The sequence below is a fragment of the Danio aesculapii genome, chromosome 8 (genome assembly GCF_903798145.1).
Source record: "Danio aesculapii chromosome 8, fDanAes4.1, whole genome shotgun sequence".
NCBI classification, from domain to species: Eukaryota; Metazoa; Chordata; class Actinopteri; order Cypriniformes; family Danionidae; genus Danio; species Danio aesculapii.
In genome coordinates, this window is record NC_079442.1 from 44,201,169 (window position 1) to 44,224,620 (window position 23,452).

A 23,452-nucleotide genomic window follows, 5' to 3' on the forward strand; every position below is an offset into this window, starting at 1 on the left:
GATCGCCTAAATGAGGTGGTCTCGGCTCTATTGAAACTAACTCTGGAGTGAATCGATTGTATTAAAAAAGCAATATGATCCAACAAACTAACGAACCAGGCTATATCACAGTGTATTATGGATATGCAATAGGCATAAATGGCTATATGAAGAGAGAATTATGAGTAGGGCGGGTTGTCATCATTGCTACTGGTAAATGTGTAAAAGTGAAAGCATATTAACGAGAGCTGTTTATCCATTAGGAAAACTGCAGTCTTGGTTTATCTGTTATTTCTCTCTATAATGCAAAATTCTAGCCAACGGCTATGTACGAGAAAGGCTCATCTCTCTGATTTATATTTGGTGATTATGTGTGTGGGTGTCACCATTCAAAATGAAAGCACAGGTTTTCGCTTATAATGTCTTATTGCTTATCGTCATGAATTCAAATAACGACGTATATGACCTGAGCGGGACAGTGGAACTCTTAATGTGAGTAGAGTTTACTCGCACGTGACTTCTTTTAGCTATTTTGGTCCGTTTAGAAACTTTACCATGTGAAAGCGAACCACACCAAGAATATAGTGCAACACTGTAACAATTTTAATCCCTTATTTGGAACAAAACAATGGATCTACAGGTGTGAAAACACCCTTAGTAATTTTTACACAGTATATTTTAAAATCCCAAATTGAAGGTTGTGCATTTCACTCTACTGTTATACCATTCTAAACCATTCTAAGGGAAAGATGAATGCAGCAATGTACAGGGACATCCTGAATGAAAACCTGCTTCAGAGTGCTCTTGACCTCAGACTGGGGCGACGGTTCGTCTTACAGCAGGACAATGACCCAAAGCACACCACCAAAATATCAATGGAGTGGCTCACAACAACTCGGTGAATGTGCTTGAGTGGCCCAGCCAGAGCCCAGACCTAAATCCTATTGAACCTCTCTGGAGAGATCTGAAAATGGCTGTACACCGTCGCTTCCAATGCAACCTGATAGACCTTGAGAGGTACTGCAAAGAGGAATGGGCAAAAATTCCCAAAGACAGGTGTGCCAAGCTTGTGGCATCATATTCAAAAAGACTTGAGGCTGTAATTGCTGTCAAAGGTGCATCAACAAAGTATTAGCCTTTAGCAATGACTTATATTTTTAGTAAATTAATGCTTAAATGTAATCTGTCAGATGACTTCAGGAAACTTTTGTTATGCCTTCATGGTGTTTTTATTTTTGCGTCTTGAAGCTTGATAATCTTTTCATTGAATTAGATGTAAAATAATTACTAAGATTTATTACTTTTGCATTATTATTATCTATTATCTTTTTATCTAAAACAATTTACAACGGTTGCACGATGGCTTCACAGCAAGAAGGTCACTGGTTTGAGCCTCGGCTGGGTCAGCTGGCATTTCTATGTGGAGTTCTCCCTGTGTTTGTGTGGGTTTCCTCCGGGTGCTCCGGTTTCCCCCACAGTCCAAAGACATGCGCTATAGGTGAATTGGGTAAGCTAAAATTGTCCATGGTGTATGTGTGTGAATGAGAGTGTATGGATGTTTCCCTGTGATGGGTTGCAGCTGGAAGAGCCTCTGCTGCGTTAAACATATGCTGGATAGGTTGGTTCATTCCACTGTGGCACCCCCAGATTAATAAAAGGACTAAGCCGAAAAGGATGAATGAGTAAGCAAACCAAAGAATAAATGTGATGGTCTCTTTGATGAATTTTATTTATTCATTGGCCATAAATCTTCATTTTTATTTTTTACATTTCTTGGGGAAAAAAACAACATGTCAGTGATTTAAATAATGTCAGGATTTTCTATTCCACTTGATTTTTCCCTCCTTCATTCCTAACAGAATTGTGACAAAATGCTGCTTTCACACATGTTAATCAGGCAGGTCACGTGATCATGTAGCGTGTCTGACAGAAGCGTGTGTGTGTGTGTGTGTGTGTGTGTGTGTGTGTGTGTGTGTGTGTGTGTGTGTGTGTTTGTGCTCCAGCTGAGTGTGAAGGTGGCGAACGTCCCGAACCTCTCTGCGGGGGTGACGTGTGTGTTTGAGGAGCTCACAGAAAGTCCAGGAGAAGTGCTGGCTAAAGGACAAATCCTCTGCATGTCCCCTTCCCTTCGGGACGTCCCGTCTGTCACTCAGGGATACGGTAAGACACCATTCAGATTGCAATTGACTGAAAAAATGTGACGTGTTTATTAGTGAAAATGATAAAAAAAAATAAAAAGAGCTGCACTATTAATCCTTAAAGATCACACTCTTGTTTCAATTAGCATATTAATTAACATATGAAGAGTTCAGATGCAAAACCCTCTAAATCCTCTCTAAAAGACCCCTTTTTTTGTAAATAAGTGTTTTCTATCAGACTCCTCTGATTAGGTTCAGGAGTTTCATTTTATATGTAATGAAAAGGTTATTAGCTAGTAAATAAAATAACGTTTTATTCATAAATATCACTTCAGACAATTCTTTGGTTTTTAACAAGGTAAATTTTCTTTTGCGTCAAAACCAGCTAAATCCACTTGTGCTTTTTTTGCAAAAACCTCTAAATCTACCTATTGGGACAAGACTTGAAATTACTTGAAAAATCACTAAAGATGCAATTAGAATTTATTTTACCAAACATAATACACATAAACAAACCACCTAAAATTAAAAATACATAAATCTGTCAAGTAAGTGGCGGTTCATTCCGCTGTGAAAAACCCTGATAAAATTTGTTGTGGAGTTAATTCAAGCCTTTCTGCAACAATGAGTCACACACAATGTTGTTACAGCACACACACACACACACACATTTAGCTTTGCACTGTTTTTGCATGGCAAATGTGACAGGATATACGTTAATACACATTGCTGTATGGATATGTATTATGTTAATGTACAAAATAAACCTGATTTAATGTCCACAATCCGAGATTCAAGCATCTTCTTTTATTTTTGTACTGACACTATGCAGCTGTGGTGATGAATTACCTATTGATTTTACTGACTTTATAACAAACATGCACTGTTTTATAAATGTTTTAATCTTACAAACTCATTCTTGAGGTGCTGATGATCACAGAGAGCTGAACAGATCTTTTTATGGAGACTTGTTAATACATGGCTGTCAATCAATTTGGTGGGCGGGGAAAACCACACTCCTTCGTTTATGTTGTGGTGGGCCTCAAATTGGGAGGGATTTGGATCCTATTTTAACATCAGGAATTAAAAAAAGGGACTTATTGTCTTTATATCACCCAAATAAGACTGTAGACACACTATACCTACCTGAAGTTCTGCCCAAACAGCTTCCAAAAGTGGATTTTCATCACAGGTGCCCTATAAATAAAAAACAATAATTCTCAGTTCATCCAGAATCATGCAACTAAAGAAAAAAAAGGTTGACTGGATCTTCAAAAGATTTAATATTTGTAGATAATATGATTTGGTCAATATTGTGTATCAGCTGAATTCAGATAAATAGACTGAAGCATCGTCTGTATTTAATATTGATTTTTATTAGTTTTGTCACATCTCCAGTGCACAACATCAAACCAAATAAAAAGCAGGAAAGGCCAGGCTACAATTACAAATGACTTTAATGCCTAAAATATTACATGGAAAAGAGAAAGATAAAACACAACAAAGGGCAAGATGTCAATAGAAATCAACAGTTTGCGTATACAATGTATTATTCACACAATCCATGTTTACGATAAATTTCTTCCACTGGAAATGGGGATATTTTTCAGTGCAACATGGAGCGGAGCCGATATTGATTGATGTTAAATTGAATATGGCATTTACTCTGATAAGATCCAAACAGCAGAGGATGTTTTCCTGTCCTCCAGACTCAAAGCTGACTTTCCCAGACAAGATCAACTCTTTCCCTTGACATACTGACAGCACTAATGGCTGCTTTAATCATTATAATATCATAGAGCCAAATATTGTAAATAATTTAGCACGGGATTAGATCACCCCAATGTTTAGTTCGTATTTGTGCTTGGAATAAATAAAAAATAAAAATAAAATACTAAATAAAATAAAATAAATATATTTTAAAAATAATTTATCATAATTTTTTCATTCTTATTTTGGCTAAAAAAATAAAGTAAAATAAATAAAAATTTTAATCAATAAGTCAAATAATTTAGCACATGCTTAGATCCTCAAAAATGTTTCAATGTTATTTTTGTTTAGATAAAATAAAATAAATATTAATATAAATCAAAAAATAAAATAATTTAGCACTGGCTTAGATCCTCCCAATGTTTCATTCTATTGTTTAAATAAATATAATAAGTATATGAGTAAACAAAATAATTTAGCACATTCTTAGTTTCTTCCAATGTTTTGTTCTTTCTTTTGCTCAGAAAAAAAAAATGAAATAAAATAAATATGAATAAATAAAATTATTTAGCTCAGGCTTAGATCCTTCCAATTTTTCATTCTTATTCTTGCTCAGAAAAAAATTAAGATAAAGCAAAACAAAAAATCAAATAAATAAATAATTATAAAAAAAAAATATATATATATATATATAAATTAATTAAATTACACACTTGGATCCTTCCAGTGTTTCATTGGTATTATTGCTTCAGAAAAAAAATTTATTAAAATAAAATATAAATAAAATAAATCTTAAATAAATTAGCATGGACTTAGATTCTCCCAATATCATAATTATTGTTGCTCAAAAATAAATATATTAAATTAAATTATTGATAGTAAGATGAATTTAATTTAGATTTTTTTTTTTGTTTAAATAAAATTTAATTAAATAACAATAAGAAGTATATAACAAAATAATTTAGCACACGCTTACGGTCTTCCAATGTTTCATTTTTATTTTATAAGAAATAAAATAAAATAAAATAATTTAACAAAATATTAAATATATATAAATAAACAAAAGAATTTAGCATGAGCTTAGATCCTCCCAATGTTTTCTTCTTATTTTTGATCAGAATTTTTTAAAAGTAAAATAAAATAAATTAAATAAAAATATAAATATAAATTAATAAAAATGTAAAAAAAAAAAAAAAAAAAAAAAAAAAAAATATATATATATATATATATATATATATATATATATATATATATATATATATATATATATATATATATATATATATATATATATATATATATTAAATAATGTAGCATGCACATAAATCCTCCCAATGTTTCGTTCTTATTTTTCCTCAGAAAAAATAAATGAATAAAATAAATCTAAAATAATTTAGCATGGGCTTAGATCCTCCCAATATTTCATTATTATTTTTGCTCAGATACAACACGAATTTAAATTCAATTATTAAGAAGAAAAAGAATTTGAATTGAATTTTTGTTTATAAATAAATTAAATTAAATATAATTAGTATATAAATGAACAAAATAATTTAGCGCGCACTTGCATTCTCCCAATGTTTCGTTCTTATTTTTGCTCAGAAATTGAAATAAAAGAAAAATAAATAAATAAAATTAAATAAAAATTCTCAGAAAAGAAATAAAATAAAAATAAAAGAAAAAATATTAAAAATATAAATAAAAAATGTTTCATTCTAATTTGTTTAGATAAAATAAAATAAAAATAAAATGAAATAAATATTAAAACTATATATATATATATATATATATATATATATATATATATATATATATATATAAATATAAATAAAATAAAATAATTTAGCACACACTTAGATCCTCCCAATGTTCTGTTCTTACTTTTGCTCGGGAAAAAAAACCCCATTAAATTAATAATAGTAAGAAGAATTTCAGTTGAATTGGTGTTTAAAAAGCTATAATATTATTACTTATTAATTTTTTTCTGCATACATGGGGTTAGCAGTGTGAGATAAAACTAGTCAAATGAAATAATTCACATTTTCTTGATGTCCATCTGTTTTACACAAGCCATGTTTTACTGACTCATTTGTCCATTGGAAGTTTATGAAAACACATTTTCCATCTCTCAACAATCATCCAGACACATCTGTCACTCTCAACCTCGTTTTCATTTCCGTCAAAATTAAATACATCTGCTCTGACCAAGTCTATTAAGCTGCTCTGGAACAATTTGTGCTTTAGAAATAAAATTTAATTTGATTTAATTTAATCCTATCCTTCCACGTTGCCCATTTTATGCCAGTCTTTTTTCCCCTTCCTTTTGTGATGACTGATAATTACACGAATCTCTTTTGAGCCCCCCCTTTTTTTTCTTTTTTTTACATTTTTAAGGTACTCTAAGAATTCAAAATCTCCTGATGGCAACTTTTAGACTCCGGAAGCCTGGTATTCCCATTAATAACAATTATTGCATGTCCAAATGGAAATATTATGTCAATTATAGTGAAGAGAGGCCCACAAGTATAATTTGATGGGCAGAGATGTAGTCATTATGGAACGCAAAAGGGCTGCCGAGTTTGAAACGTAAGTGCATTTCGCTCACAGATGGAAGAAGTGGATAAATGGTCTCGCAATCAAATATATTAGGAACGTGAGCATTACTGAGTATATGTGCGGAGCGGGGGTCCGGAGTCTGCATTAGAGCGTCAGTGCCGGCTCAAACGGCCCTAACTTCATTTCTGCCGCATTTTCTCCTTCATTACGGTCTCTTTCTCTTCTTTTTCCAGGCGATAAACGGGTCGTGAAGCTTTCTCTGAAGTCCAAAGAGACAGGGCTCAAATTCATCACCACTGACTTCGTCTTCTACAACTGCAGCGTCCTGCAATCGTAAGTGCTACAGTCAAAAAAGCCTTTAAGACATGTGAAACTTCAAGCTGGGTTTGAATGGATTCACAGTCTTTTACAACTGAAGTGATTCACTTTGTCAGCATTTTAGTTTTTTTCACCACCAATTGATTCAGCACTTTTTGATTCAGTGTCTCCTCCTTGCTATTAATAGAGCAAGTTCTTCTGCTGAAATTACTCACATGAAAATAATTGCTGTAGCGTTAGTCGTCTGTAATGGAAGGTCACTGTTTCGAGTCTCTGCTGGGCCAGTTGGCATTTCTATGTGGAGTTTGCATGATCTCCCCTTGTTCACGTGGGTTTCCCCTGGGTTTTCCAGTTTCCCCCACAGTCCAAAGACATGCGGTACAGGTGACTTAAATAAACTAAATTGTGCGTAGTGTATGTGTGTTAATGAGTGTGTATGGGTGATCTCCTAGTACCGGCATGTGGTTGGAAGGGCATCCACTGCATGAAAGATATGCTGGAATAGTTGGCGGTTCATTCCGCTTTGGCAACCTCTGAAATAGAGACTAAGCCGAAGGATTTGAAAATGAATGAAGTTTCAGTCTAGTTGAGCTTTATTGTCATTCTGCTACATGTGTGGACATAGAGTGGAATGAAATGCGGTGTCTCGCAGGACGACGGTGCTACATGAACAACATTTTTTGAGACTCTAGCGAACGGTTCACGCTGAGCTGCGTTTCATTTGAGTTGAATATGAGTCACGTTGAAGAGATTTTGTTTGCAACATGTACACTTGTACTGACACCTTTATGATTCGTCCATGCGTAATCATAGGGATAATCAGATAATAATTCTTATAACCAATAACCAATAACCAATAATTCTTGGCTAGAAGTTGCAACAGCAGTGGGATGGAGGAATTTTTTTTATAAATTTTTTTTTTAAACTTGAGGGATACGTTTGTTAAAATCAAAAAGAGAGGCCGTGGCAAAAGTAGAGCCCCGGGTGGTTTTAATATTACAGAATATTAGTTTTTCCACCATTAAAAGGTTTTAATTTAATAGTTACAAAACTAAAATGAAGTCACAAATTATTTCTTTGAAAATTGGAAATGCGTATTTAAAGCGATTGTATATCAGTTTACAATATACTGATGCGCTGTTTTTCTAGGCTTTATTGGTGATAATGGTTTATTCTTTCCATAATAAAAACATATTTGTAGAGCAACCCGTGTTCTGTTGTCATTAGTATTTTAATAAACTTTAATAGGTAAAACTGTCTGAGATATGAACAAAAGCAATTGATGCAGCATAGTTTGATTAAATTCTTGAGTGGTTATAAAAATCTTTATAATCATTTAAATAATTTCTAAAAAAATAATAAATATAATTAGTTAAAAAACCTTCAATAATATTAATAATATGACGTAGTTCCGGAAATTTCTTACTTCTATGTTTATCCGTCTGATCTTTCCGGTCAGTTTCTCAAGTATAAAAACCTCGTCCATTTCGTGAGGTGTGTGTGTAGTCAGCGGAGGTGCGCCTTGCGGCACCAGGCGAAAGTAAATCTGGCTTAAGACATACTGTTCCAGTACTTTTATATAAAACAGGACAATATTGTGCAAACAAGGTATTTTGTGGTTGAAGAAAACGAGTAGTGCAACATGATTTGATGTGCATTCACATGTAAACATTGTTTTTCTTATTGAGTTCTTGTAAAATGGCATTTAGCTAAAGTGTTCAGTGTATATATAGAGAGAAGATTGTTTATACAGGTGGTTTATTAAGCCCACTCACCTGCGTGAGGCACACTCAGAAATGCACTGTTTTTATCTTTATTTATTGAGCGATTGTAAGAAAGTGTCTGGTGCTAAACTGGTGCAAGTATCAGAGAGATGAAAGAGTGTGTTTTCTATAGGTGGTTTGTCAAGCCCACTCACCTGTGTGAGGCACACTCTGAATTGCATAATGTGTGAAATAAAAGGAAAAGGATACAGTTTGAAAACAAATTATTTGTTGTTTTATTGTTCTAAAAAATACATAACCAATGCAGAAATATGTAGTTAAAACTGCTTGAAGACAACATAAGCAATGTTAAACAGATATCAATGTCCCATAATACAGATCAAAACTCTAAATAGACATCTTTATATCACAAGCTTTGGGTAATTTTAGTTAAAATACACTGTCATATGAGTGTTGATATACAAATATTTTTACAGTGTAGTAAAATGATCAATTCAGTTTAAAATTCCAGAAATATCTGTCCAGAATTTAATAATATTACTAATAATTTGTGTTTTTCAAAATGCATATTAAACATTTAAACATTAATGGTGTGGTTGTCTAGCTTAATTAGTCAAATCAGTAGTTTAAATCAATAGCTATGAATAAACATGACTTATTTTACAGTATCTATTCATTCTGTTGTTTATTTTTACATGTATTTTTTTAATATTGAGAATTAATAATAGCATGAGTGAATTAATAACTAAAATGCTGTAAAATATTAGTTCAATGTTAACTTATCATCTTTAATGCAATAAATATTTTGAACAAATAAGCAAAAAGAGTGAATTAGTGTGTTCCCAGTGACTTTTGCACAGATTCTTCCCATAGGGATTTAAAAAAACATGAGGAGAATCACAGTATTGTAAACTTTGATTTTAAGCAAAGAAGTAAATGAAACTCTGTGTGTTGTAATATAAAGAACTAACACCCCATGAAGCTAAAGACGAAAATATAAAACTATTCATTTTAAGTTGATTCAGTTCACACATAAGGTGAGACTCAGATCGAATTTTCTGTCAATTTCTTGTAAATTAACATTAGCCTTACGAATGATAAGATGTGTTTAAAAGTGAATTTTAAGTCAAGTCATGCTGGCGGAAATTCAATTGGCTTTATTTATAGACACAAGCTCAACACAGATGTGTTCATGATGATGCTCAAGCAGGATTGGACAGATGTTCCTGGATATTGGAGTGTTTATGTTTGCCTTATCAAAATTAATTTAGCTTGTTTATTAAAATTCTTTCCTTTCTAAAATGTATGATTGTTACTTTTCACATGTATGACTAGTATTCTCATAGATAAAATGTGCTGTTTTTTCCTATCAATCTATATGTTTTTTTGTGCTATTTGGACATATTTTGGCCATCATCTTGTGTTTTTCTGCTTTACTATATACATATTTTTATTAGATTTTATTTTTGGCTTTGTAGTGGAATTTTGTTGTAAACTAGTATCTTAGTAAGGGTAAGTAGTGACACGGGAGTCCGTTGTGGAACCTTTTCGTAGTTTATTTTTATCACATCGTGATCCATCAAAACAGTGAAACAGCTTCATTGCTAATCAGCAGCACCAGTCACCACACACCAACTCACGGTCTGAAAATTGTTTCCTCACCCCTTACTCACCCCACCTTCTACCTTAGCTGCCTTAAATCCTGATTTGCATTGATAGAATAGAAGTCTTCATTCACAAAATCAAAACATTAAAGCAAATACTCAAACATGAATAATTATGTTTGATAATTATGAAACATAAACTCAATAATAATCAAATCATCAAATTAACCTATTCAGGCCAAACCTAAAAATAGAAAAAAGGAAATGACGTTTTCCAGTCTTGTTTAAGTTACTATGAAATAGAAATTAAGATTGTCTATTTTCCCCATTTTGTGACGTCTATCTGATTGAAATGGTCCTAAAATGATAAAAAAAAAAAAAAGATGGGTGGTGCATGGTTTTATTCTTAGGGAACCAATTGAATCGTTGGAAGAAGAGCGTTGATAAAAAATGAAGGATGATTGGGAATTAAACAAAAGCAGGGCAGAAACGAGACATGCCCTGATAACCCCGCCCTAAAGTCATTCCATGTGACCAGAAGTGAAGAAAAGTTGTTTTGAGGGGGCAGGGAAGGTTATGGTGTTTGATAAAAGATTATGAGGGCAAATAAATTTTTTACAAAATAATGAAGTGCACAGACACATTGGTTAAAACAAGCACTACTATATACAGCTGAAGTCTCTAGAGTTAGTAGCCCTCCTGAATTAATAGCCCTGATTTGTTTTGTCTTTGCCATGTTGACAGTACATAATATTTTACTAAATATTTTTTCAAGATACTAGTATTCAGATTAAATTGCACTTTAAAGGCTTAACTAGATTGATTAGGTTAACTAGGGAGGTTAGGGAATTCGGCAAGTCGTTGTATAGCAATGGTTTGCTCTGTAAACAAGAGAAAAGAAAATATTGTAAGAATAATAAAAACTGCTTTTATTCTAGCCAAATTAAAACAATAATAAAAGACTTTCTCCAGAAGAAAAAAAATATTATAGGAAATACTGTGAAAAATTCCTTGCTCTCTTAAACATCATTTAGGAAATATTTGAAAAAGAAAAAAATATCCCCAGGAAGGCTAATCATTTTGTCTTTAACCACATATAAAAATCAGGAGAGTAAATTTAGATTTCTTTCCGACATGCTTAAAACAAAGCATTATAAGAAGATCTGAAAATTCCTCAGAAATCATCAAACTTTCTGCTGAATTCATACATTTGCTTAGAATAGCGTAAGAAGTTCCCACAGGCTATAAAAGGAGTGCTGTGCTTGAGCGCTGCCTGTGGTCAGTAAATGAGAGTAATTGCTCCAGAGGTGTTGGGGCTGGTGTGTAATTGCAGTGAGGTCCAGGTAGTGTCTGTGGGATGGTTTCCGTCTGTGGTTCAGGTTATATTTGCAGTGCATTTGCATGTTTTTTTTTTTCGGTTAAAGTCAGGTCAAAAATATTTAAATAGCGCTTTAGACCGTACAGATCATAACAAAGCAGCTTTTGAAATGGAATAAATTTAAAGTTATGAAGGGTATTTTAGCATATGAAACCTGAATTTCCAAACACACTTGATGCAGTTAAAATGAATAATGCAATTAATTTGATTTAACATGGCATGAGATGCAGGTAACTGGAACCTAAAGTGTGGTTACTGTTCCAACTGGAATTCAGCTGGGCATTTTTAGATTAGATTAGATTAGATTAGATTCAACTTTATTGTCATTACACATGTACAAGTACAAGGCAACGAAATGCAGTTTCGGTCTAACCAGCAGTGCAATAGCAGCAAGTGCAGGATACAGGTATAAGTTATAAAGTGCAGTTATAGAAAAACTATGGTGATATTTACAGATGGATGTACTATCAACATTATATACAGGTTGTATTAGCTATGAACAGAGATTTGCATAAATGAATATATGTACATGATGCTATTAATAATCAGGAGTGGCAGATAGATAAACATAATTACAAATTATAAATGTCCCTGTGCTGTGGGTATGTACAGTTCAAGTAAATGAATCAGTGCAATGAATATGTGCAAACTTTAAATGTGCAAATGTTAAATAGTGCAGTGATTGTGAGGAGTATAAGTTAGAGGAGTGTGGGGGGTGTATTGGGGGGGCAAAAGAGTCAGTGAGGGGCAGAGTTCAAAAGGAAGACAGCTCTGGGGAAAAAGCTGTTCCTCAGTCTGCTGGTTTTTGTCCGGGGGAGCCTGGCATTTTGGCTTGGGAGTTGGACGTAGTACCCCATTCACACAGGGCATCTTAAAAAAAGCTTCTTATTTATTATGAATAGAGTCATGTCAAACGTTACCAAATTGAATTGTGGTTTCTTCGAGTTGCGATGGGTAGTTTACTCATGGTTGAAGTTGAAAAATGTAAAACTTTTCAGGTGCTAGACATACTATATTGCAAATATACTAATGCAGACGCGAGGCCAGTCACATTCACACAACACCAGATAATAACAGTATGTAATAATGGAGGAAAATTGTATTATCATGGTTGGTAATCACCCAATGCCATGAAAATGTTTATATACATACCAGGACTCGTACTACAACAACTACTACTAGTAGTACTTCTGTGCCTTTTTTGTGGTATGGTCCAAGCTGGATGGGATTGGCTGTCACATCAAGCTTCTGACATGCTGTCTGCCATTCAGTAATGCTGACACTTTGTATTAATGAGGTTTTACAAGCGGAGAGAGGTTTTCTGGCACAACTTTTACCAGCTGGCCTTTATTTGTCTCAACCCCAAACTTTACTCCCATCCGGGTCACGGCACCAATATAACCCATATACTTGGAATTCACTTGAACAAAGATGCTAAATGTTTCCATACGTTGAATTTTCGTGACATGGCCCAACCATAATTTGACCGTAACCACTACAAATAGATTTTCAAAAAGCTTTACCTATGTTGAATAATCATAAGCACCGCACGCTCCAGAATCAAAAATATTCATCATTTAATAAAATAAAATGTTTCAATGTCTTTTTCATATAGTATTTTTTAAAATGTCTGGTAAAGCTCTACTTGAGAGACCAGCACTGCTTTTATTACAGCCTTTTTGTGCGGGGAAACCACCATTTCTGATGCTCCATAAGTGCCAGAGATTGAGTTTGCTTTTACAATTAGCCCGTCTGCTGTGTTTCTTCAGACTAATACACATATTGACCTAAATGTATATATTAGACTCTGCGCTTAGGAATGGTTTTTCAAAAGCGCCTCCTTTGCTCAGTTGTCAAGCCGATTTGCTACAGTAAACAGAAGCTTGCAACACTTGCCCCGCCTCCTAGTTCTTCTGATTGCTCCACTGCTTTGGAACGGACGTTAATAAATGACGCTGCATATGAAAATTGACATTTATTTAACTTGATACAGCATTTTAAAAACATGATGCTCACGTGCAAGACACTGCAAGACATAAGTGTAGGGGTCATGCATATCCATCAAGCGCATTTACATAGAAAAACAATGGAAATGTAATGCATTGGACTTGAAAATGCAATTGGTGTGGAATGCCCTCTAATGGCCCCTTTCCACTGACTGGTACGGCATGGTACAGGTCAGTACGGGTCCCCTTATCAGGCTTGCGTTTCCACTGCCAAAAAGGTACCAATGGTGTACAACAAAGTTTCAGTCGTTGTCATTCTCACTCAAGGAAATGTCAAAGTAAAGCTGTATATCAAGACAACGAAAAGGTTTGTTTAAGCTCGAGGCGGCCATGGCTCATCATTAAATGTATATAGCATTACAGTGTAATGTCTTTGCTAGTGATGATTCTCCGTAAACCAATAGCGTTCAGTTATGCGTCTAGCTCCCCCTTTTTGTACCCCCTTGTCATGCTTTGCAAAGGGTTCCAAAAAAGTGGTGCAGTATGGTTTGCTTTTTGGTACCTTTTGACAGTGTAAGCGACATAAAAGCGTATGGAACCATACCGTACCATCCATTAGAGTGAAAGTCTGTGAGAAACATTGCTAAAACTTCTAGTGCACCTTTTTAAATCAGCACAGCACAGCTCTTACTATTTATTGGCCTTATTTACACACAATATAGAGTTGTGTTTCAAATAGATAAACTTCTTGAACTGTTTATGCAAAGGACACAAACAATCCAGTCAAAACACATCCATTCAGTGCATGTTTACATTGGAAAACAATGGGAAATGACTGCAGTGGAACGTTCTGTGCGAGCCCCTACTAGTTCACTGTTTTTAAACGCAGGTCAGTGAATTCAATTCAGTCAAACACCACAATCACGCCAAGACCCGGGCCTGAGAGTCTGCTCTTCTCTCTATATACATGTTCATTTGCACTTCAGTCACAGTGCAGTCAATGCAGTGGGTGGAGACGTGTCGGTTCTTCCCGGCGGACAGGAACCCACTTATTTATTTCCCTTCGCCACTACTCCTTTTCATTCGAGCGCTTTACATCACTTAACCCAGTCAGCCAGCACAATCGCACATTGTTAGCACCTCCTTTGTTTTTTATCCCAGCCCATTTTGGCCGTTCCAGCGGTGATTTGCATCGAAACGGGAGGGAAATGCGAATTGGTTTATCAAAGGGAGGAAATTGGGAGGGGAGACAAAAGGAGGATGAAATGGGACAACTGGAGGGAGCCGCCATGTGACCGCGTCAATTTGCACCTTGGTGTTGCACATGCAGGTAAATTAGATGCACAAACCCACACTCTACAGTCTGCATGCGTGTGTGTGTGTTTGTAAGTGCAAGCACCCATGCTGATCCATCGTGCCGGGCTCGGCAGTTGCCATGGCAACCCACATCCGAGTGCGGCCCGCTAACTTGCCAGCATGGCCCGTGGCCTGTGCCAGATTTCCTGTTTTCACAAAAGCCCTTTGGGAACGGCGTTTAGCCCGGCGATTGTGTGACGTAGCATAGGAGTGGATCAGATTATAAGAAAGTCAGAAATGTGATTGGCATGGGACAGGTCGGGGAAATATTAGTTTCATACGATTGTGTGACGTCAATTGTCCACCGTCTTTTTTCCATAATTCTTCAGCCACTCAGATCCCCTCTTAACCCCATTTTTCTCAGTTGATGTTGTGTTGAATTCGCCATTGAAAATTGTCAGTATATACTGAAAACACATTGTAATCATGTATAAAGAAATGCAAGTATTGATTAATTGTATGTTTATTGATTGTCTAATATTCTTTATTGTCTTTATTCTCTATAGTCATTATCTATCTATACACATCAACGTCTGTCACAGTAGTTTTTCATTGTGCTGATGGTTTATGTGCATCATATTCGTTGTTGTGTTAGTATAAATAAGCGTCTTGTCGCAGAATTTGTAAACGGTTTGTGTTTTGTCAGGCGCACTTCACTGCTGTAATTATATTTTACTCTGCCGCTCCACCTCTTGCTCGCCGCTTATGTGCAGGTAAAGCGAGTTTGCACCTGTAAACACAGCGCCCCCTCTGTTCAAAACATGCATCGGTATTCATTCAACATTTCTATCAATTTTCAACTTGCTCACGGTGAATAGTTACTTCCCTAATTAGCAGTGCATTGGTTTATAAGAGAGTCAGAATTGTGATTGGCATTGGACAGATCGGGGAAATAATGTGACAGCGGTGGATGGCACTTAGTTGTCCACCATCTTTTTTCCCCCAACAATTCTTCAGCCACTCAGACCTACTCTTAACCTCGTCTTTCACAGTGGGATAAAAGGAATCCTGGTGTAATATACATGGGCAAGGTAGTCGAAGCCATAGTGCATTTCAGGATATTTTGTTATGAAATGGCTTATGTAAAGCCACAACTCTTTATTCCGTTTCATCTTCCCATGCAGCTGCTAGCGAGTCTTTCCAGCGCTAGTTAGTTTTGGATGTGAATGTGGGCATTCATTAAACATGTGAACCTCTTTTGTGTATTATTGCTCAACCTAGATATGCGTGGCCTCAAGTTACCAGGAAGTGCATATCAAAGGACGTCTGTGTCCTCTCTCACCGCTTTCTGAATAGTTGGGAAGGTTTTGAGCGAGTGTAGTTGAAAGGGTCAACAATAAGGAACATTTGCTGCTTTTGTACCTTTTCTATGCCTTTTGTTTGATTCTTCTGTTAGGTATTCTGCTGTGTTATCGTGCCTTTTGCTTGGTTTCACCAAGATAACGTTATCTAGATCAGGGATTTTCAAACTTTTAGGACACACGCCCCCCAAGGTTGGCCGATTTCACCCCCACCCCCATTCCAAAGAGCTAAAATTATAATCCATTTGCAAACATCGTTCACATATTACTTGCTGTGTTTAAAGTGCGTAGCATTAATTACATTGAAACATAAATATATAGCTTAACTGATTCAGTGTGATGGCTGAGCCTGTTTCTGTAAGGAAAACATGGTTGGATTCCTGACATGACTCACCGTAAATCTTCCACTATCAATAAGTGTGAGCCATAGCATACTTGCTTTTGATGTGCGGACATACAGAAAATGCTGCTTCGCAAAGCCAAGTTCGCAGAGCCCTGACAGTGTGAGTCAAACTTTGAGTATGTTAACATGGACACCATTACTTGAATAGATTTTTAATACAATTAAGACAATACTTTGATTAAGAGTCACAATGTAAGCAGATTTTTGATTACCTTAATCCGACTAAAGTCATAACTGAACTAAACATAAAAGGAGTTAAGACATGTGGAGTGTGCATATATAAGAGGCATTATTGGAGTAAACAACGCAATCAAACTATTACCGTCATGTAGGACTTTTCGCCATATTTTCCGATAAGATCCACACACACGCGGCTGTCCGTTAAGAACCGCAGATATGCACATTGCGAAATGTGGAAGTTTTTTTTCTTTCCATTCGGCGTGCGTTATTAAATTCCATAACACTCTTCCACCAGACCTTACTCCTTATTTGCATCTAATACCCCAGTTTGTCACGGGGGCATGAATGAAATGTTCATGAGTGAAGGTGAAGCTGCCGAATTGCGGTTAAAGTCACTCAAAATTGCATGAAACACTTACATGAAAGCATGTAAACACCTTAATTATATTATTGTCTATTAAGGCAAATAACTAGATTACAGATGTCCATGCAAACGTAGTCAGTAGTGTCTTCGAAGCTAGTAAAAGATCCAGAAGTGCATCCTGCTGATTTGATTCAGAAGGGCACTTTTTGTCAGATGGCTCACCGGTTTTACTTTCCTTCATTTTAGACGCAAGTCATGACTTTTTGTTGCCTTTTTCCCCTTTGTTAAAACGTGCAGAGATGTATCCAGAACAGGAACATATATCAGGATCATAAATACAGTTCATTTTAAATTCCGTTTTGACTACTGTGCACAAACTCATGATTTGATGCCGTTTGCCCGAGTTGAAAGTCCAGCCCAGACTCCCAATGATGTTAAAATACTCACTTCATCAGAGTGTCACCATTTGGCCATGCTGTGTTTTTCAGCCCACGCTCAAATTAAAGCTGAGTGAATTGATGGGCCTTAAACCCCTGACACAGCATATTGCATATTTCAGGCGAGACTTGCAGATCCGTTCGCAGTATTTACAGCGCATTTTAGCTGCAGTGGAGCGCTGCGCCCTCCTCCATCAGCTCTACTTTGCATCTTTACCTTCCCACGCCTGGCAGCAGGGATATTAAATTTACCACATTACATACTGCAAAAATACCGCATTAGCATGTTTTATAGTACAGGGTTATTGAATACCTAATTCTGATTGGCTGATAGACATTCTCAGGTAGGTTTTTTTTGTCAGATAAATGCACAGCTAAAGTTGTTCCACATAGACCACATTACAGTTTCATATCACTACGCTGAATTATTTCAGTTATTTCACAGCTACAAAAGTCAAAAATAAAAGGCTTTGGATGAGATGTTTAAGAAACTAGTCCAACACACAGCATTGGTTTGAGAATTTAAACCTGACAAATGTCTTAAAATATAACATGGCTTCAGGTTTGGTTACTGTAGCATCAATAGAATAATTGACTCAGGTTCATTGAATTTTTAGACAATAACACACACTGAGGTTTAACGCACAACCACTTCATCTGTTGATTATTTTCTAATTGTCAATCGTCAATTAATCTCCAGTTATGCTACAGAGCTGCTTGAATCTGATTGGCTGATGAACATTTTGAGGTGTGCAATTATTTGTACATAAATCGTGACTGAAGTAATTCCTGGCAGGTCTTGACTACCGATGTGTAACTAACTAATACCACACACACATTCTTTTAATATATCATCTGAAGAATGCCTACAGGTGTAATAATGCTATACGTGGAATTAATTGTCAATAGGGCTGTTGCACTTTTAGAAAGTGCATTATTTTCTAATAATTTAATGGTCCAGAGTCAATTACTCCACTAATGTTATGGTATAAGAATATGACTGGGACTACTTGTTAAATTTAAACCAGCTTTGCATATATCTGAAAAAAGGCACACTTTACAATGTTTATCAGCCAATGAGAATCAAGCATTTAAGCATTTGCCTGGAACAACTAATTAAATATAAATTAGCTGTGCGTGCAATGTTTATCGTCCAATTAGAATCAAGCGTTTATCAGCTCCATAATAAACTAGAAATAGTGCACAGCCAAAGTGTAATAATTTACCTTAGATGTGCGGTATTTTCTAATAATTTAATGGACCAGAGTCAGTTTTTTTCTCTTATATTACAGTGTAGATATCTGCCTGGAAGTACTTGTTAAACTAGCTATGTGTATATATCAAAATAATGGAACACCTTATAATGTTTATCAGCCAATGGGAATCAAGCATTTAAGCAAATGCCTTGAACTACTTATTAAATATAAACTAGCTGTGCGTACGATGTTTATCGTCCAATGAGAATCAAGCATTTGTCAGCTCCATATTAAAACAGAAATAGTGCACAGCCAAAGTATAATAATTTACCTTAGATGTGCATTATTTTCTAATAATTTAGTGGACCGGAGTCAGTTTTCCCCTTATATTACAGTATAAATATCTGCCTGGAAGTACTTGTTAAACTAGCTATGCGTAAATATGCAAATAATGGCACACCTTACAATGTTAATCAACCAATGAGAATCAAGCATTTGTCAGCCTCATAGTAAAACTGAAAGTGCACAGCCAAAGTATAATAATTTACCTTAGATATGCGTTATTTTCTAATAATTTAGTGGACCGGAGTCAGTTTTCCCCTTATATTACAGTATAAATATCTTCCTGGAAGTACTTGTTAAACTAGCTATGCGAATATTTAAAAATAATGGCACACCTTGCAATGTTTATCAACCAATGAGAAGCATTTATCAGGTCCATAGTAAAATAGAAAATAGTGCACAGCCAAAGTGTAATAAGCTACATTATATGTACATTATTTTGATATAATTTAATGGACCAGAGTCGATTATTTCGCATATATTACAGTATATACTGTGCAAAAGTCATTAGGCCCACAGTTACATTTGTTATTTTAGTGAGGGTATAATGACATTATATATTACTTCTCATTCTTTTTATTAAAATACAACCAGAACACACAGGTTCTAGTTGGAGTTTTTTGAGTCTAATTGTTTAAGACATATGAAAGAAAGAGTTTGAAAGAAGAATAAATGAAAAATACTGGAGTTGCTGTCTTGTTTAATCTGCATTTCTGCCAGAGATGTTGTCGATATTGCCTGAATTGATGGGATTGTGAATGCTGAAATGTAAAGACAGGTTTTAATTCGTCATGTAGAAAGCACCTAAGTTGTGATGGTTATATTTTTCAGCATGATAGTGATCCTAAACACACTGCTAATGTAATGAAATCATGGAGAGAAACAAAGCTGATATAACAAAGACACTCATGAAATGGCCTCCGCAGAGTCCAGACCTGAATATTATACAGAAAAAGAAAGACATTACATGCTAAATCTAAGGAAGTACTCTTAGAAATGCTAAAAGATGCTTTATGAAATAGCACATCGTTTCAGAAAAGTAGTTTTGTTCTGAATATTGTGTACGTATTTTCTATTTGTGTATTAAAGGTACAGTTCACCCAAAAAGAAATGACCTGGACTTGCTCCATAGCTGGATATATTTGTGCTAAATGTCTTAGGCTTCGAATACTGGAGGTGGTTTAAGACTTTTGCACATTATGCTGTGCTTATATCTGACAATAATAGCACACCTTACCATGTTCATCAGCCAATGAGAATCAAGGATTTAACAGCCCCATTGTAAAATAAAAAACAGTGCACACCTAAACTGTAGCAAACTCTCTTAGATGTCCGTTATTTGCTGTTATTTCCACCTGTTATCAGTTACTTAAGTCGCCAACAAAATTCATTATGGTTTGATATTCTTCCAGAGAGGTGTAGATTTGCTAGTGAAAATGTTTCAAATGGAAGAACCAGAGGATGTTTTGTCCTCCCATCAGACCATGCCGAGATTCTCCTGAGCGATGCAGCGGCAGGTGTGCTGTGCTCGGACTGTCGAGTACTCTCTGAAGGCGATTCAAACCGTGCCTCCAGAGGGAAGGACGTGATTAGTATGTCATATTGTGCCATCTTTCTATTCTAGACTACATAGAGTAGTGTGGCAGACGAGAGCCAGCGTGAAGTAGAAAAGTCGCCCTGCCGGAAGTGTCCGCTAACGTTCTCCCAGCGTGGACTCTCGTCTCTTGTGGCGCCATTGGCCTTTCGTCCCTTACGTCCACAGGTGTCGCCCGCGTATGTTTCTCTGCAGGACGTGACTGTTTAATTGGGAATGTCATTAAGGCGGCCGTCTGAAAGGATTTTTCAGGGTCGGGTTAATGACTAATTGAGAACGAGTCGGGTGTTCAATGGCCCTCGAGGAATAATTGTGGGTGTTGGAGTGAAAGAGCGGATTTGTGACATATTGACCGCTCAGATTTGCACGGCGGCGTCTTCATTCACATCAAGAGAGTCTGTATGAGAGTTTAAGTCTGACCCAGGGCTCGTTCGAGATGTTCCCGAGGACAATGATGTGATTTATAGGCAAAGCATTTGAAGAATTGAGAGAATTAATGACTTGAGCCAGAAGTTCAGTTGAGGAGAGGGAAAAGTTCACTCTTTCTCTAGTTTTGGGTTGTGTGTGACGTGATGGTTCAGCATTTAGATTTGGTTTTGTTGTTGGTTTGTTTACTGAACTTAAACATTTAGATTTGGTTTGATTGTTGGTTTGTTTACTGAAATGGTTATACATTTGTTATTATGTGAGCAAAGTTATGAAGTGCTAATCCTTAAGCTGTAAAACTATAAACTAACCACCAAATTTGCACTAACTGTTCTGGAAGTTTATTACAAGGATATTTTAACATAATATACAACACCAACCCAGACAATATATCACTTTAAACTCTTAAAGTTTCATAAAAATCACTTTTTCTAACTTGTCAAGCTTAAACTTTGTTGGAAAAAAGATGAAGGTCATATAATACAATTCAAAAGCATAAATAAATAGGAAAAAATGAAAGCATGAATCCCAAAATACGGAAAACTGATAATTTATTGATATATTTTTTTGCAGTGTGGGTCAGTTGTTCAGGCTATTGACTTTATTATGGTGGCTTGAGAAAGCCAACATACTGTTATACTACTGAAACTTATTATTCTTCGGTCTTCTTAGACTGTTTTAAGAATTCATCTCCTCCTAGACCATTCATGCTACAACCACCAAACTAACTCCAAACCTCCAAACTATACTGAATTAGGTTTCTCTATCTTTTCCAACTGAGCCGACTTACGGTTTTAATTTATGTTAGCAATTACCTAGCAACTACTCAACACCTTAGCAACCGCCTAGCAACGCCGTAGCAACTTCCTAACAACCACTCAGAACACCCTAGCAACCACCTAGCAACACCTTAGCAATGACCTAGAACACCTTAGCAACCGCCTAGCAACACCTTAGCAACCACCTAGCAACATCTTACCAACTACTCAGAACACCCTAGCAACCACCTAGCAACACCCTAGCAACCACCTAGCAACGCCTTAGCAACCACCTAGCAACACCTTAGCAACCACCTAACAACTACTCAACACCCTAGCAATGCCTTAGCAACTGCCTAACAACCACTCAGAACACCCTAGCAACCACCTAACAACCACTCAAAACACCCCAGCAACCACCTAGAAAGAGTTTGAATGAAGAATAAATGAAAAATACTGGAGTTGCTGTCTTGTTTTATCTGCATTTCTGCTAGAGATGTTGTTGATATTGCCTGAATTGATGGGATTGTAAAATGCTGAAATGTACAGACAGGTTTTAATTCGTCATGTAATTTCTACTAGAAAGCACCTAAAACCACTCAGCACACCCTAGCAACCACCTAGGAACGGCTTAGCAACCGCTAATCAACACCTTAGCAACTGCCTAACAACCACTCAAAACACCCTAGCAACCACTTAGCAATGGCCTAGAATGCCTTAGCAACCACCTAGCAACACCTTATCAAGTACTCAGAACACCCTAGCAACCATTCAGAACACCCTAGCAACAACTTAGCAACACTTTAGCAGTTCATGCTAGAGACATGCTACAAATGTAAACACTGTAAGTCATGCTAGATCAAAACATGCTATCAAATAAATATTCTAGCAGTTTAAAATATTAACTGAGTTAAATTGTTAGTATCTTGATCAAATTTGCTAACATTGTGGTAAATGTTTGAATAAATTATAGCAAAATGTTAAACATGTTAACAGTGTATTAAACAATGCCAAAAAGATGTTAGCAACACAGAGAACTTTCTGAATGTTGCAAACTTCAAGCTTTTACAACTATTAGACTGTCACAAATGTATAAGCTCTGTAAGACATGCTAGGCCAAAACATGCTAACAGTTTTAAATATTAGCAGTAAGTTATTGTTAGTACCTAGGTAAAACTTGCTATTGTTGTGATAAATCATGTTTGAAAAATGTTAGCAACATGCTAAACATGTTAGCAGTGTATTAACCAGTGCTAGAAACATGTTAGGAACATGTAAATCTTTCAGAATGTTGCAAATTTCAGGCTTTTGCAACTATTTTAGACTTTAGCAGATGTATAAGCGCTGCAAGACAAGCTAGGGCAAAACATGCTATTGACTACACATGCTAACGGTTTTAAATATTAGCAGTGAGTTAAATTGTTAGTGTCTTGGTAAAACTTGCTAAGGTTGTGATAAATCATGTTTGAAAAAAAAATAGCAACATGCTAAACATGTCTGCAGTATATTAAACAATGCTAGAAGAATTATAGCACCTTATATCAATATACAATGCAATACTTTCTACATTCGCACTTGTACACAGCACCTTATAACCTGTATATTTATAACAATCTGTACATACAACTCAACATCCAGGTTTCTTGACTAACCGCCTCTATTTAATGTTTATCTTTATTTTTTTATGTTTATTTTTGTGTTGTCACTTGTCACTTTATGTACACTGGAAGCTTCTGTAGCCA

The 23,452-nt window shown here is 35.6% G+C and overlaps 1 protein-coding gene across 1 annotated transcript in view; it reads left to right on the plus strand.

The window, feature by feature from the left end:
- Nucleotides 1-23,452, plus strand: part of plxna3 (plexin A3) — a 354,762-nt gene that overhangs the window by 171,003 nt on the left and 160,307 nt on the right. Inside the window, exons 7-8 of the mRNA XM_056464035.1 lie at nucleotides 1,983-2,139; nucleotides 6,617-6,716. Coding sequence (XP_056320010.1) covers nucleotides 1,983-2,139; nucleotides 6,617-6,716 — 257 coding nt within the window. The remainder of the gene's footprint in view (nucleotides 1-1,982; nucleotides 2,140-6,616; nucleotides 6,717-23,452) is intronic.